Here is a 15,948-nt window from a genome sequence, read left to right as displayed (position 1 = left end):
CCAATGATGAACAAAACTATTTCAGCTCACTGGTATTTGGATTGCTGTGTTTTAATGTAATGTACTGGAATTGCCACTTCACAATTCACCATAGTGACGCTGGTATGCCTTTAATAATAGTCTTGCGGATGGATAGCGTTGTAAAGTAGAAAACAGCTGTTTCTCTAATATGATTCGAAGTGTCTGGAAACTCTCCAGAATTAGCAGTGCCGTGTTGTGGTGGCGGGTGCTGTACTTGGCCGTGGACATTTGGCTTCATTGACCTCAGTGGGGCTGAATCCCCGGGGCAGGGCAGAGTGCACCAATGGCTCTGCGTGGCCTGTTTGCTGTTGGGGTTGACGTTACCAGGCACCGGCCATCCTGTTCCCGTGCTGCGATGGTCAATGCTTGGAGACAGTTCATTCTCTCCAATGTCAAGACTGATTTGTGCTTAAGGCACAAAGTCTGGTGCTGATGTACTTCCTGAGGTTCTTTGGAGAGCAGCTGTGGTTATTTGACAAGAATAATGTGTCCCTCAGATATGAGTCTGAAATGCTTGCTGAAGAAAACTCTTCCTTGAAAAGGAAAGTAGCAGCGTTTCATCAGGATTTTCGGGATCTGGAAGGAAAAGTTAACGAACACAGGTAAGCAGATGTGCCGTTGGAGTTCTATGAAATTCACAGATTTCTGATTGCTCTTTGTACTTGGCCTAAGTCACTCTTGTCATGTGCAGAAAACAAGTGGCTTGGTTGAAAGACGAAAGGGAGTGCAGGCAAAGGGAAGTCGAGGAACTTCAAAAGCAGGTAAGGACCTGCGCTTTGAGGCACAGAGACAGAACCGGATTTGATGGAAGCAAGAGCTGCTTCTCTCTCCCTAGATGCTGGGGTGTCACCCATCCTGGCTGTGTCACCCATCCTGGCATCCTGACTGTGTCACCCATCCTGGCTGTCTCACCCATCCTGGCTGTGTCACCCATCCTGGCATCCTGGCTGTGTCACCCATCCAGGCTGTCTCACCCATCCTGGCTGTGTCACCCATCCTGGTATCCTGGCTGTCTCACCCATCCTGGCATCCTGGCTGTCTCGCCCATCCTGGCATCCTGGCTGTCTCGCCCATCCTGGCATCCTGGCTGTCTCGCCCATCCTGGCATCCTGGCTGTCTCGCCCATCCTGGCATCCTGGCTGTCTCGCCCATCCTGGCATCCTGGCTGTCTCGCCCATCCTGGCATCCTGGCTGTCTCACCCATCCTGACTTCCTGGCTGTCTCACCCATCCTGGCTGTCTCATCATCCTGGCTGTGTCACCCATCCTAGCTGTCTCACCCATCCTGGTATCCTGGCTGTCTCACCCATCCTGGCTGTCTCACCCATCCTGACATCCTGGCTGTCTCACCCATCCTGGCATCCTGGCTGTGTCACCCATCCTGGCTGTCTCACCCATCCTGGCTGTGTCACCCATCCTGGTATCCTGGCTGTCTCACCCATCCTGGCATCCTGGCTGTGTCACCCATCCTGGCATCCTGGCTGTCTCGCCCATCCTGGCATCCTGGCTGTGTCACCCATCCTGGCATCCTGGCTGTCTCGCCCATCCTGGCATCCTGGCTGTGTCACCCATCCTGGCTGTGTCACCCATCCTGGCTGTCTCGCCCATCCTGGCTGTCTCACCCATCCTGGCTGTGTCACCCATCCTGGCTGTCTCACCCATCCTGGCTGTGTCACCCATCCTGGTATCCTGGCTGTCTCGCCCATCCTGGCATCCTGGCTGTCTCGCCCATCCTGGCATCCTGGCTGTCTCGCCCATCCTGGCATCCTGGCTGTCTCGCCCATCCTGGCATCCTGGCTGTCTCGCCCATCCTGGCATCCTGGCTGTCTCGCCCATCCTGGCATCCTGGCTGTCTCGCCCATCCTGGCATCCTGGCTGTCTCACCCATCCTGACTTCCTGGCTGTCTCACCCATCCTGGCATCCTGGCTGTCTCACCCATCCTGGCTGTCTCATCATCCTGGCTGTGTCACCCATCCTAGCTGTCTCACCCATCCTGGTATCCTGGCTGTCTCACCCATCCTGGCTGTCTCACCCATCCTGACATCCTGGCTGTCTCACCCATCCTGGCATCCTGGCTGTCTCACCCATCCTGGCATCCTGGCTGTCTCACCCATCCTGGCATCCTGGCTGTCTCACCCATCCTGGTATCCTGGCTGTCTCACCCATCCTGGCTGTCTCACCCATCCTGACATCCTGGCTGTCTCACCCATCCTGGCATCCTGGCTGTCTCACCCATCCTGGCATCCTGGCTGTCTCGCCCATCCTGGCATCCTGGCTGTCTCGCCCATCCTGGCATCCTGGCTGTCTCGCCCATCCTGGCATCCTGGCTGTCTCACCCATCCTGACTTCCTGGCTGTCTCACCCATCCTGGCTGTCTCATCATCCTGGCTGTGTCACCCATCCTAGCTGTCTCACCCATCCTGGTATCCTGGCTGTCTCACCCATCCTGGCTGTGTCACCCATCCTGGCATCCTGGCTGTGTCACCCATCCTGGCTGTCTCACCCATCCTGGCTGTGTCACCCATCCTGGTATCCTGGCTGTCTCACCCATCCTGGCATCCTGGCTGTCTCGCCCATCCTGGCATCCTGGCTGTCTCGCCCATCCTGGCATCCTGGCTGTCTCGCCCATCCTGGCATCCTGGCTGTCTCGCCCATCCTGCCATCCTGGCTGTCTCGCCCATCCTGGCATCCTGGCTGTCTCGCCCATCCTGGCATCCTGGCTGTCTCGCCCATCCTGGCATCCTGGCTGTCTCACCCATCCTGGCATCCTGGCTGTCTCACCCATCCTGGCATCCTGGCTGTGTCACCCATCCTGGCATCCTGGCTGTGTCACCCATCCTGGCTGTCTCACCCATCCTGGCTGTGTCACCCATCCTGGTATCCTGGCTGTCTCACCCATCCTGGCATCCTGGCTGTCTCGCCCATCCTGGCATCCTGGCTGTCTCGCCCATCCTGGCATCCTGGCTGTCTCGCCCATCCTGGCATCCTGGCTGTCTCGCCCATCCTGGCATCCTGGCTGTCTCGCCCATCCTGGCATCCTGGCTGTCTCGCCCATCCTGGCATCCTGGCTGTCTCGCCCATCCTGGCATCCTGGCTGTCTCGCCCATCCTGGCATCCTGGCTGTCTCGCCCATCCTGGCATCCTGGCTGTCTCACCCATCCTGACTTCCTGGCTGTCTCACCCATCCTGGCTGTCTCATCATCCTGGCTGTGTCACCCATCCTAGCTGTCTCACCCATCCTGGTATCCTGGCTGTCTCACCCATCCTGGCTGTCTCACCCATCCTGGCTGTGTCACCCATCCTGGCATCCTGGCTGTCTCACCCATCCTGGCATCCTGGCTGTCTCACCCATCCTGGCATCCTGGCTGTGTCACCCATCCTGGCATCCTGGCTGTGTCACCCATCCTGGCTGTCTCACCCATCCTGGCTGTGTCACCCATCCTGGTATCCTGGCTGTCTCACCCATCCTGGCATCCTGGCTGTCTCACCCATCCTGGCTGTCTCGCCCATCCTGGCATCCTGGCTGTCTCACCCATCCTGACTTCCTGGCTGTCTCACCCATCCTGGCTGTCTCATCATCCTGGCTGTGTCACCCATCCTAGCTGTCTCACCCATCCTGGTATCCTGGCTGTCTCACCCATCCTGGCTGTCTCACCCATCCTGGCTGTGTCACCCATCCTGGTATCCTGGCTGTCTCACCCATCCTGGCATCCTGGCTGTCTCGCCCATCCTGGCATCCTGGCTGTCTCGCCCATCCTGGCATCCTGGCTGTCTCGCCCATCCTGGCATCCTGGCTGTCTCGCCCATCCTGGCATCCTGGCTGTCTCGCCCATCCTGGCATCCTGGCTGTCTCGCCCATCCTGGCATCCTGGCTGTCTCACCCATCCTGACTTCCTGGCTGTCTCACCCATCCTGGCTGTCTCATCATCCTGGCTGTGTCACCCATCCTAGCTGTCTCACCCATCCTGGTATCCTGGCTGTCTCACCCATCCTGGCTGTCTCACCCATCCTGACATCCTGGCTGTCTCACCCATCCTGGCAACCTGGCTGTCTCACCCATCCTGGCATCCTGGCTGTCTCACCCATCCTGGCATCCTGGCTGTGTCACCCATCCTGGCATCCTGGCTGTCTCGCCCATCCTGGCATCCTGGCTGTGTCACCCATCCTGGCTGTGTCACCCATCCTGGCTGTCTCGCCCATCCTGGCTGTCTCACCCATCCTGGCATCCTGGCTGTCTCACCCATCCTGGCTGTCTCACCCATCCTGGCTGTGTCACCCATCCTGGTATCCTGGCTGTCTCGCCCATCCTGGCATCCTGGCTGTCTCGCCCATCCTGGCATCCTGGCTGTCTCGCCCATCCTGGCATCCTGGCTGTGTCACCCATCCTGGCATCCTGGCTGTGTCACCCATCCTGGCATCCTGGCTGTCTCACCCATCCTGGCTGTGTCACCCATCCTAGCATCCTGGCTGTGTCACCCATCCTAGCATCCTGGCTGTCTCACCCATCCTGACATCCTGGCTGTGTCACCCATCCTGGCATCCTGGCTGTCTCACCCATCCTGACATCCTGGCTGTCTCACCCATCCTGACATTTCCCATTTGCTGCTTCCAGTAGTTGAAGTTTGATTTTTTTTTTCTTTACTGGAATTTGGGTTGGTCTGAAATGTTTCAAAGTACTGGGTCTTTCTCGGGAGTGTAGTTTCACCATAGTCACTTGTTGGTATGTGTTTAATTTAAAGAATGTGGCTTGGTTATCTTAGTATAACCAGGAAACTGAGACACACACAGGGACATTGAGTTACAGCTCTGCTCTTTCACCTTTTATGGTGTAGTTTTAGTTCAGACTGCAGCTACCAGTTAGAACGTTCTTCCTTTTATCACCTCTGAGAAGGAAACTGAGGCAAACGCATCCTATTTGCACCTCTTGGGTGTTTCTCATAGTGTTGAAATGAATACAGGCAGACGTTTAATGCTGTTGTAACCAGAAAAAACAGACAGTCATAGGAAAGCTTTTTCTGAATACTTAACATAGCAAGGCAATCTGAAATACTTAAACAACGAAAGAACGAGAGGTGGTGGATGACTATGTGCTCTGTAGAAACCCACAGATGAAATGTTTTTATTGGCCTTTTCTGGAGCTTGCAATATCAGTCAGAACAGAAATTGATAGTGTTGTTGACATCAACCTCAAGTCCTTAAAGAGGGAGAAACACGTTCTTCACCATCAATTAACTATTTCAGGCTGAAACTTCACCATATAGTTAAGGCACCATCTCCCCTCAACAACCAAGCAGTAATTTGGTACCAATGAAAGGGATGAGTTTAGCCTCAGTGGTCCTGGCTGGTCTTGACCTGAATTAATTTTGTACACCATGTTCTGAATAAACGTCTCTAGTGTTTGTGTGCAGCTTTGGATTATGGCCAGTGTTGAAAACAATTCCTTGAGTTGGACAAGTGAAACTAGCTGTTTTGAAGTGTAATGGTGTCAGATTAGATCAGCAAAGCCAAGATAAGGTTACACATCTGCAATCCACTCTGCAAGCTTTTCTAGCACCACCTTCTGAGAATTTTTACAGAGTAAATTTACAAGGATGTTGCCAGAACTTGAGGACCTGATTTACAGGGAAAGAATTTTGTTCGCTGGAGCGTAGAAGAATGAAGGGAGATTTGCTACAAAATTATGAGGGGTATATTTGGGGCAAGATGCAGGCTGGCTTTTTCCATTGACTTTGGGTGGGACTAGAACTAGAGTTCATAGATTAAGGGTGAAAGGTGAAATATTGAAGGGGAACCTGAGGATGAGCTTCTTGACTCAGAGGGTGGATTGAACTGCCAGGTGCAGTTCAGTGGTAGATGCAGGTTTGATTTTAATGTTTAGAAAGGGTTTAAATAAGTACATGGATGGAAGGTGTAGGAAGTGGAGATGGTTCAGCATGGACTAGATGGGCTGAAGGGCCTGTTTTGTTGCTGTATTCTCTATCTCAGACTTTCCACTTCTATTGCCCTGTTTGGTATCCAGGCCTAATGGTGTCCCTATGATCTAGAAATTCCTCCTTGTGTTTCCACCTCTCTCCTTCTCTACATAGTATCTAAAACCTAATTCTTATTTAAATAAAGCTGCTGGACAAACGCACAGTCCACAGTACGACAGGCAGCATCCGTGGAGAGGATCAAACCGTCGTATTGGGCTGAGACCCTTTATCAGGAATGGATCGGTAGGGGGAAGGAGCCAGAATAAGACGATGTGGGGAAGGGAGGAAGAACAGGCTGGCAGATGATGGGGGGGGGGGAGACAGGAGAGGGTGGGGAAGGGAGGAGGAAATAAGAAGCTGGGAGGTGATAGGTGAAAGAGGTGAAGGCTGAAGAAGAAGGAATCTGATAGGAGAAGACAGAGGATCATGGGAGAAAGGAAGGGATGTGGGGCACCAGAAGGAGGTGATAGCCAGGTTAGCAGAAAAGGGGTGAACAGGTGCCAGAATGGGGAATGGAAAAAAGAGTGAACGGGAGAGCAGAGGAATTACCAGAAGTTGGAGAAATTGACGTACATTGTCATCAGGTTGGAGACTACCCAAACAGAACATGAAATGTTGTTCCTCCAGCCTGAGAGAGGCCTCATCGTAACAAGAACAGACATGGTGGAACTGGAATGGGAAATAGAATTAAAGCGTGTGGCCACCAGGAAATCCCACCTGTTGTGGCGGAAGGAGTGAAGGTGCTCGATGAAGCAGTCTCCCAGTGTACATTGGGTCTCAGCAATATTGAGGAGGCTGCACCAGGTGCTCCTGACAGACTCGCAGGTGAAGTGTTGCCACACCTGGAAGGACTTTTGGTCTCGGAAAAGTGGTGAGGAAGGAGGTGGGGGGGCAGCTGTAGCACTTGTCCTGCTTGCAGGGATGAGTACTAGGAGGGAGATGAGGGTGGAGGGACAGATGACAAGGGAGATCAGTGGGAAGGGAAGGGGGCACAAGGGAGATCAGTGGCGAGGGTCGGGTGGACAAGGGGGATCAGTGGGAAGGGAAGGGGGCACAAGGGAGGTCAGTGGGAAGGGAAGGGAAGGGGGCACAAGGGAGGTCAGTGGGAAGGGAAGGGAAGGGGGCACAAGGGAGGTCAGTGGGAAGGGAAGGGAAGGGGGCACAAGGGAGGTCAGTGGGAAGGGAAGGGAAGGGGGCACAAGGGAGGTCAGTGCGAAGGGTCAGGTGGACAAGGGGGATCAGTGGGAAGGGAAGGGGGCACAAGGGAGGTCAGTGGGAAGGGTCAGGTGGACAAGGGGGATCAGTGGGAAGGGAAGGGGGCACAAGGGAGATCAGTGGGAAGGGTCAGGTGGACAAGGGGGATCAGTGGGAAGGGAAGGGGGCACAAGGGAGGTCAGTGGGAAGGGTCAGGTGGACAAGGGGGATCAGTGGGAAGGGAAGGGGGCACAAGGGGGATCAGTGGGAAGGGAAGGGAAGGGGGCACAAGGGAGGTCAGTGGGAAGGGAAGGGAAGGGGGCACAAGGGAGGTCAGTGGGAAGGGTCAGGTGGACAAGGGGGATCAGTGGGAAGGGAAGGGGGCACAAGGGAGGTCAGTGGGAAGGGTCAGGTGGACAAGGGGGATCAGTGGGAAGGGAAGGGGGCACAAGGGAGGTCAGTGGGAAGGGTCAGGTGGACAAGGGGGATCAGTGGGAAGGGAAGGGGGCACAAGGGGGATCAGTGGGAAGGGAAGGGAAGGGGGCACAAGGGAGGTCAGTGGGAAGGGAAGGGAAGGGGGCACAAGGGAGGTCAGTGGGAAGGGTCAGGTGGACAAGGGGGATCAGTGGGAAGGGAAGGGGGCACAAGGGAGGTCAGTGGGAAGGGTCAGGTGGACAAGGGGGATCAGTGGGAAGGGAAGGGGGCACAAGGGGGATCAGTGGGAAGGGAAGGGAAGGGGGCACAAGGGAGGTCAGTGGGAAGGGAAGGGGGCACAAGGGAGGTCAGTGGGAAGGGTCAGGTGGACAAGGGGGATCAGTGGGAAGGGTCGGGTGGACAAAAGAGATCAGTGGGAAGGGTCAGGTGGACAAGGGGGATCAGTGGGAAGGGAAGGGGGCACAAGGGGGATCAGTGGGAAGGGAAGGGAAGGGGGCACAAGGGAGGTCAGTGGGAAGGGAAGGGAAGGGGGCACAAGGGAGGTCAGTGGGAAGGGTCAGGTGGACAAGGGGGATCAGTGGGAAGGGAAGGGGGCACAAGGGAGGTCAGTGGGAAGGGTCAGGTGGACAAGGGGGATCAGTGGGAAGGGTCAGGTGGACAAGGGGGATCAGTGGGAAGGGAAGGGAAGGGGGCACAAGGGAGGTCAGTGGGAAGGGAAGGGGGCACAAGGGAGGTCAGTGGGAAGGGTCGGGTGGACAAGGGGGATCAGTGGGAAGGGAAGGGGGCACAAGGGAGGTCAGTGGGAAGGGTCGGGTGGACAAAAGAGATCAGTGTGAAGGGTCAGGTGGACAAGGGGGATCGGTGGGGAGGGAAGGGTGGACAAAGGAGATTACTTATAGTTTACTGCTGCGTTAATGTTAACCCATTAAACCAGCTGTTGTGCAGGGAAGGTTCCTGAACCTAGTGGTATGAGTCCTGAGCTGTTGTGTATAGTGAGCTATGTGCATTGGCATGAATGTGCCCACTATAAGTGAACTGGCCAATAGTGAACCCCACTATCAGGTTGTTCTCTTTATCCATTTTTCCATTGTACAAGTTTCTAACTTGTAAAGCCATTTTGTTTTGAATCAGAAATGGTTGATTATCATGTGATGCGAAGAGGTTACTTCCAGTGAGGGAGAGTCTGGGGCAAGGTGTCACTACCTCAGGGAACTGCCATTTCTTTGGAGCAAAGATGGGGAGGAATTTCTTTGTCCAGAGGGGGTGCTGGTCTGTGGAGTTCAAGCAATTTGATATAATTGAACTGGAGATCAGTAGACTCTTAAATGGTAAGGGTGTCAATGGTTATGGGGAGTAGGCAGGAGAATGGAGTTGAGTGGGGAAAATAAATCCGCCTAATTGAATGGCTGAGCACACTTGATGGGCTGAATGGCCTAATTCTGCCCTGTGTACATTTACAACTATACATTCTAATGAGAAAACTTACTTTGGTGCTTCCTATGGTGTTGTGCTGTCCTGACTCGCATTGGTTTTGTATTCTTCTTGTCTAGATTAAACAACAAGTGACGGAGATTGCCGAACTCAGTAACACAAACCTGCATCTGAGCAACCAGAACTCCCAGTTGAGTGTCAGGGTGGATGCCGGCCAGAGCACCATCCAGCTGCTCAATGCAAGAATAGCTGAGCTTGGGGAGCAGAAGGACGAGGTGGCCAAGGTTTCCAGACAACTGCAGGAGGCCTGCAACACCGTGGAAAGGGAATATGTCCAGCAGCGGTCTGTTTGGGAAACCGAGAGAAGCCTCATGCAAAAGCAACTACAAATGTCTCAGGAGAAGGTGAAGCACCTTGAGAGTCTTGGAGCACTACAGTGCAGAAACAGACTCCTCAGCACATCTAGTCTTTACCGAGCTATGATTCTGCCTAGTCCCATTGTCCCTCCATATCCCTCCCATCCATGTATCCTAAATGCTGCACTTGAACCCGCATCCACCACTTCTGCTGGCAGTTTGTTCCATGGTCTTATCAATCACTAAGATTCCCCTTAAATATTTCACCTTCCACCCTTAACCTATGACTTCCAGATCTTGTCTCACTCAACCTCAGGGTGGGTAATGTCCGCCATCTTGCTTTTGCTCTATCTACACCCATCATAACTCTGTAAAACCTCCACTCATTCTTCAACGCTTCAAGGAATGAAGCTGTAACCTGTTCAACCTTTCCCAGTAACTCAGGTAATCAAGTCCCGGCAACGTCCTTGTAAATTTTCTCCGTACTCTTTCAATCTTATTGATAACTTTCCTGTAGGTAGGTGACCAGAAATGATCCAAATTGGGTGTCACCAACATCTTATACAACTTCAACAAAACATCTTAACTCCAGTATTCCAGACTGATTTACGAAGGCCAATGTGCCATCAGCTCTCCTTGCAACCCTACCTACCTGTGACGCCACTTTCAAGGGAATTATTTCTCTTGCCCTTGTGCGTGTGTGTGCTGCATGTGCATAGCAAGCAACTGATGACAGGATGTGAATTGAGTGTGTTTGCAGATGATGTGAAATGGTGGTGGTGTTGATACTGAGAAGGGTAGTCTTGGATACAGAATCCTGATCGGTAATGTGGGCAGAGGAACAGCAGATGGAATTTAATCCAAAAAATGTGTGGTGATGCACTGCGGGAAGGGCTGTTGTGGGTGGGATATGCACAATTTATATCCCACAATGTATAACTTTCACAATATATGAAAACTACAGCAAGCTTTCAGTGCAGCAGAGAGCATCCTTGGCTGCAGTCTACCATCACCGCAGGGGCTGTGTATGTCCAGGACAAAGAAGTAGGCAGGAAAAATTGCAGACATTACCCACCCTAAAAAACTGCCTTCTGGAAAGCACTATCGGACTATTAAAATGAAAACTTAGTGCCATCTTAGAAATTTCTTCCCCCAGGCAGTTAATCTGTTCAATCATTCTAATTAACCCTTCACTCCCCTCTGTCTATCACTCCCGCACTATAAAAGCTTTAAACCACTTTTGATAATGTTGGTACATTGTAAATACATGCTGGTACTTTATGTATTTATGCACATTTTATTCCGTATCCATACTTTAACTTTTATATAATTCTTTATTCTTTCATAATTGTTGATTTGTGTTGTTTTTGGTACATGTCACACTCTGACCAACGCAAAACAGCAAACTTCTAATACATGTAAATGTATTTGGCGAATAAAGTTGATCCCTGACCTGATGAGTAGTAGACCTCTTGGGAGAATTGTGGAAAAGAGGGACCTCAAGGATCCCAGAAAACAGCAGAGTAGGTGGAAGAAGCTTGTGGGATCTTGGTCTTCATTGTACATGAGAAAGGGAACGCATGTTGCAACTTTATAGAAGACTGGTTGGGTCACACCTGCAGTCTTGTTGTCCCCACACTGAAGGAAAGACGTGGTTGCACTGCAGAAGGTGCAGAGAGGATGCACCAGGATCCTGCCTGGGATGGAGCAGTTCAGTTTGAAAAGACACTGAAGAGGCTGGACTTGTGGGCTTGTATTTTTGGATGGAGAAGGTGAGGGGGGGGGGTTGCCTGACAGAGGTATATTAAAATTATGAAGGGCATAGCTATGGCAGGTAGTGAGAAACCCTTCCCCTTAAATGTGCCTATAGTCAGAGAGCAATGGTAAAAGGTAAGAAACTGACAGGGGACTCATTTGCAATTTCTTTTCTAGAACATGAATGAAATAGGAAATGGACTGCCTGACAACGTTTAAGAAGTAATTGGATGCATTCTTGAAATGTCATGTATAGAAAGCTACAGGCTAAGTGTTAGAAACAGGAATTAGTACAGCTAAATAGTTGGGCAGTAGGACCCAGTGGACTGAAGGACTCATTTCTGTGTTGTACAATTCTTACGCTTTTCCTGGTGTCTGTTTTGACACTCCGGGGAAGAACTTGGTATAATTGGTAAGAGTAGCATTTACTGATGGAGGGAAGGAAATTTTAGGGTTAAAGACAGCCTATCAGTTGTCTTTGACTGCTTTGTTCCAAAGTTGAACTCCTTGATGTTGTTAGAACAGTAGTCATCAAGGCAATTTTGTCACATTCCCGGCTTGTGCCTTGTAGACAATGGAGAAGATTCGGGATTTCGGGAGAGGCTCGATGCTGATGCCCAGCTTTCTGTAGCCACTAATAATGAGACTGTTTCACGTGTGTTTCGGGCCAGTGGTGCCCAGGTTGGTAATTTGAACGTGCTGCAGACGTGGTTCGACTCTATCTTGAGGGAGATGGGCATTCTTTGGACCAGTGACCAAGTGAGTGTTATCTGAGATTTCTCAGCCCTCTCCTGAATGTCAAAGTACATACTATATGTGTCACCATATACCACTGTCAGATTCATTCCTTTGCAGGCATTTACAGGAAAATAAAGAAATGCCATAAAATTTACAAAAACTATACATAAACAAAGACTGACCAACAACCAATATTCTTAAGAAGCAAATCGTGCAAACTATAAATAAATTAAATAAAGTGTTTTGGCCTCCAGTTTTTAATGTGAGGTACAGTTACCCATTATTGTTTTCTGGACCGATGGAAGTGCATGTGCCCCAGGGTAAGATGGAGACTTTATCTGCTTTGGTTGTGGTGTCAAAGTAGCTGTCATTGCTAATAAAATAAGTGTGCCTCAAACCCATGCATACTTACGACTCAAGCATTCCTTTAATTTTACTTGTGTTCAAGGAGAACAGCATGGGTCCCTGTCACCCACACTGTTCTGGTCTGAACAGAAAACTGCTATTTTTATGCAGAATTGGCTTATCAGTTACAGATACTGATTATTGTAAATTGTATATGTTTGAATTCCTTACTTGTAAGATCAAGTACCGTTCACAATAGAGGTATTAAAGTCAACTTCAAGCAGGCAACAGATGATATTTTGAAGTTAGTAAAGACAATAGAACCTTAGTTGTTGGGTATGGTTCACATCCTTCTGTTATCGCGTCTGTCTCTGATAATCTCACTTTGAACGTCTCGTTTGACTGCAACTGCCCCATGCTATCTTTGCCTTACTCCAATATCCACACGGTCTCCCTTGGTCTCTCATGCTGTCTGTGAAGTATCAAAGTTCAGCAGGTTCGGGGAAGGGAGAAAATCGCACAGAAAAATGTGCATGCTTTCTCAAACTGAACCAAGTACAGCAGCCAGCTTTGAGCAAAGAGAGGCAATGAGAAAAGGAAGAGCCTTTTTGCAGGAGTCTGTGTACGTAGTAAAATTTACAATATTGTGTTGCAAAGATTCAACAGCAGTATGGATAGAATGTGGCTGGGTTAGGAATGACAAAACTGAGTTTTTAATTAAAAATGCTGTCCTATGTACAGATAAAGAACCTGGAATTGAGTTTGGACCGAACACATTCTGAGGCTGACCATCTGAACCTTGAGCTCGAAGGAAAACAGAGGGATAATGTGTCACTGGCCCAGGAGGTGGCATCTGTTACAGAATCACTGCAGCAAGCAAAGGACAAGGTAGAGTGTCAGTTGGGGTTCTGACACCAATGTTTATTCCTGCGTTGCTCGGACATACGGAAAATGACAGAATCAATAAAAGCTGCCTAAGCTCAGTCAGCTCCATCACGGGCATCAGCCTCCCCAGCATTGAGGACACTTAAAGCCAATGGCCCAAAAAGGCAGCATCAATTATCCTCACCACCCAGGGCATGGCCTCTTCTCATCAGGACCCTGAAGATACACAATCAACATTTTAGGGGCAACTTCTTTCCCTCTGCCATAGGTTTCTGAATGGACCTTGAACACTACCTCACTATTTTTGCTCTCTTTTTGCACTAGCTATTTAATTTTAATATATATTTCTTATTGTAATTTATGGTATATTTTATGTATTACCACAAAACATATATGTCAATGATAATAAACATGACTCTGATTCTGCTTTGAGTGGAGGTGTGGGGAACTCCACTATTTCTGACCCGTATGACTTGTGGTATGAATTGGAATCAGTTTTATTCACTGATTTAGATGACGTGAATTTTGTTGTTTTGCAGCACTACAGTGCAGTGACACAAAATCCTATAAATTACCAAAATAAATAAATAGCGCAGACAAAGTGAAATAATAAGGTAGTGATCGTGGGTTCATTGACCATTCTGAAATCTGATGGTAGAGGGGAAGAAGCTCTTTATGATTCATTGACTGTGGGTCTTTCAGGTTCTTGTACCTCCTTTCCAATGGTAGTAATGAGAAGAAGGCATCTCCTGGATGCTGAGGGTCCTCAGTGATGGATGCTGCCTTCTCCAGTGATCACTGGAAGATGTCCATTATGGTGGGAAAGGTTACGCCCACGACGGAGATGGCTGAATCTCAAATCACCCCTCTAACAGTAACATTTCAGAATTAGTGTATGATTTGTAAGTGATGAGGCTAGTACAGGACTTCATGATGAATGGACAGACTTGACAGATGAAATTTCATTCAAAGCTGTGTGAGGTGATGCATTATAATAGGAAGATGTAGGGACATCGAGAGTATACATGTGCTTTACTCTGTGGTAGAAGCTGTGCAGGTTTGAAAATAATCCAGTATTGATATTGGATATGGGACCCTGGGCTTCAGAAATGGTGCCAAAGAGCACCCGTCCCCCACTCCTTTGGAAGTGGAGCCTTGGAAAGGGTGCAGAGGAGATTTACCAGGATGCTGCCTGGACTACAGCATCTTTTATGAGTATATGTTGAGTGAGCTAAGCCTTTTCCCTTTGGAGCAAAGGAGAATGGGTGAAGGGCCAGTACTGTGCCGATATGTTCTAAAATATCGTTTAGAAGTAGAGTATTCCAATCTAGGTCACATCACACCTCAGGAAGCCCTCGAGAGAATGTAAGACAGATTGTCTTATTGTCACAGGGAAAAAGAAATTTGGTTACCAGGTTAAACTGGAGAGGCAGAGGCTGTTGTCAGAACAAAGGTGAGTTAAGTGGAGGCAAGGGAGAGGTGGATAGTAGAGGTATTTTAAAGCACTGCCTTGACTCTATAGAGTTTAAGTAAGGAGAGGCAGAGATCAAGGGTCAGATGATTTGGACTGGTAATGATTTATAAGTGATGTTGGGTGCAGTGAGAAGAAACATTTGTAGGAATTGAGGGCCTGGATTATAGGGAGAGGCTTGGCAGTTTAGGGCGTTATTACAACATTACTTGGGCAAGTGGATGGATAAGAAAGTTCTAAGAGGATATGGGCCAAATGCAGGCAAATGGGACTAGCCTACATGGGCATTTTGGTTGGCATGGACCAGTTGGATGAAAGGGTCTATTTCTGGGCTATATTAATCAGTGCTAATTATGATCTGGAATGCACTGTCTGGAAGCGTGGAGCAGATTCATCACAAGCTTTCAGAAGGTACTGAAGAAATGAGACCTGTTTGAGCCAGGTCGGGCAGAAGGTTGCCCAAAGAGATCAGTGTTCAGGAGCCGTGTAAAGGAGAAGCATAGGAAAGGGAGTGAGGGCAATCACAGTAAGTGGTCACTGCAATACGATTGCAGTGCCAGCGATCATCGACCGGGGTTCAATTCCTGCCGCTGCCTGGAGAGAGTTTGTCTGTTCTCCACAGATCTGTGTTGATTTCCACTGGGTGCTCCAGTTTCCAAAGGCATACAGTTGGGGTTAGTGAATTGTCGGTGTGCTGTGTTGGCACCGTAACTGTGGCAACACATGCCCTGCACAAACCTCGCTGGTCTGGTTTGATGCAATGACCCATTTCACTCTATGCTTTGATGTACTTATGACAAATAAAGCTAATCTTTCTTTCTTTAAATGCTTAAAAATAAAGACTATTGCAGGGCTAAGAGAAGAATGAGAATGGGGCTGACCATTTCACTCTGGAACTGGCTGACACAGGTGGTGTGCACGGTCCTGACTCTGTCATCCCAAGAGTTGCAGAGTTCTTTGGGACTTTATTACTGTGTGCCTTGAACATGCCAAGGCAATGCTTTAAAATACCTGACGTAAGATTAGACCATGGGAATTGCTCCACAAGGAACCTCACAAAGCTTGTGACAACCAAAGGAGTCAAACATGTTTCTTTTTATACTTGGGTCACTCACAGTTCCAGAGCTGGAGAACTCCCATAAGGCCATAAGACATAGGAGCAGAATTAGGCCATTTGCCCCATTGTGTCTGCTCTGCCACTTCATCATGGCTGATGTATTATCCCTCTCAACTCCATTCTCCCTGTAACCTTACTAATCAAGAATCTATCAATCTCCACTTCAAATATACCCAATGACTTGGCCTGCAGAGCCATCTGTGGTAATGAATTTCACAGATTCAGTAC

At 49.7% G+C, this 15,948-nt stretch overlaps 1 protein-coding gene across 4 annotated transcripts in view; it reads left to right on the top strand.

Moving 5' to 3' along the window:
• The window catches only part of ninl (ninein-like), a 120,529-nt gene that overhangs the window by 90,289 nt on the left and 14,292 nt on the right, over nt 1–15,948 (top strand). For all 4 annotated transcript variants that reach the window (XM_059986400.1, XM_059986398.1, XM_059986399.1 and 1 more), the window contains 4 exons: nt 519–623; nt 713–782; nt 9,173–9,457; nt 12,989–13,135. In XM_059986400.1, coding sequence (XP_059842383.1) covers nt 519–623; nt 713–782; nt 9,173–9,457; nt 12,989–13,135 — 607 coding nt within the window. The remainder of the gene's footprint in view (nt 1–518; nt 624–712; nt 783–9,172; nt 9,458–12,988; nt 13,136–15,948) is intronic.

The sequence above is a fragment of the Hypanus sabinus genome, chromosome 12 (assembly GCF_030144855.1).
Source record: "Hypanus sabinus isolate sHypSab1 chromosome 12, sHypSab1.hap1, whole genome shotgun sequence".
NCBI lineage: Eukaryota > Metazoa > Chordata > Chondrichthyes > Myliobatiformes > Dasyatidae > Hypanus > Hypanus sabinus.
Note: the sequence above shows the minus strand (reverse complement) of the source record. Positions and strands in the feature narration are given on the sequence as shown.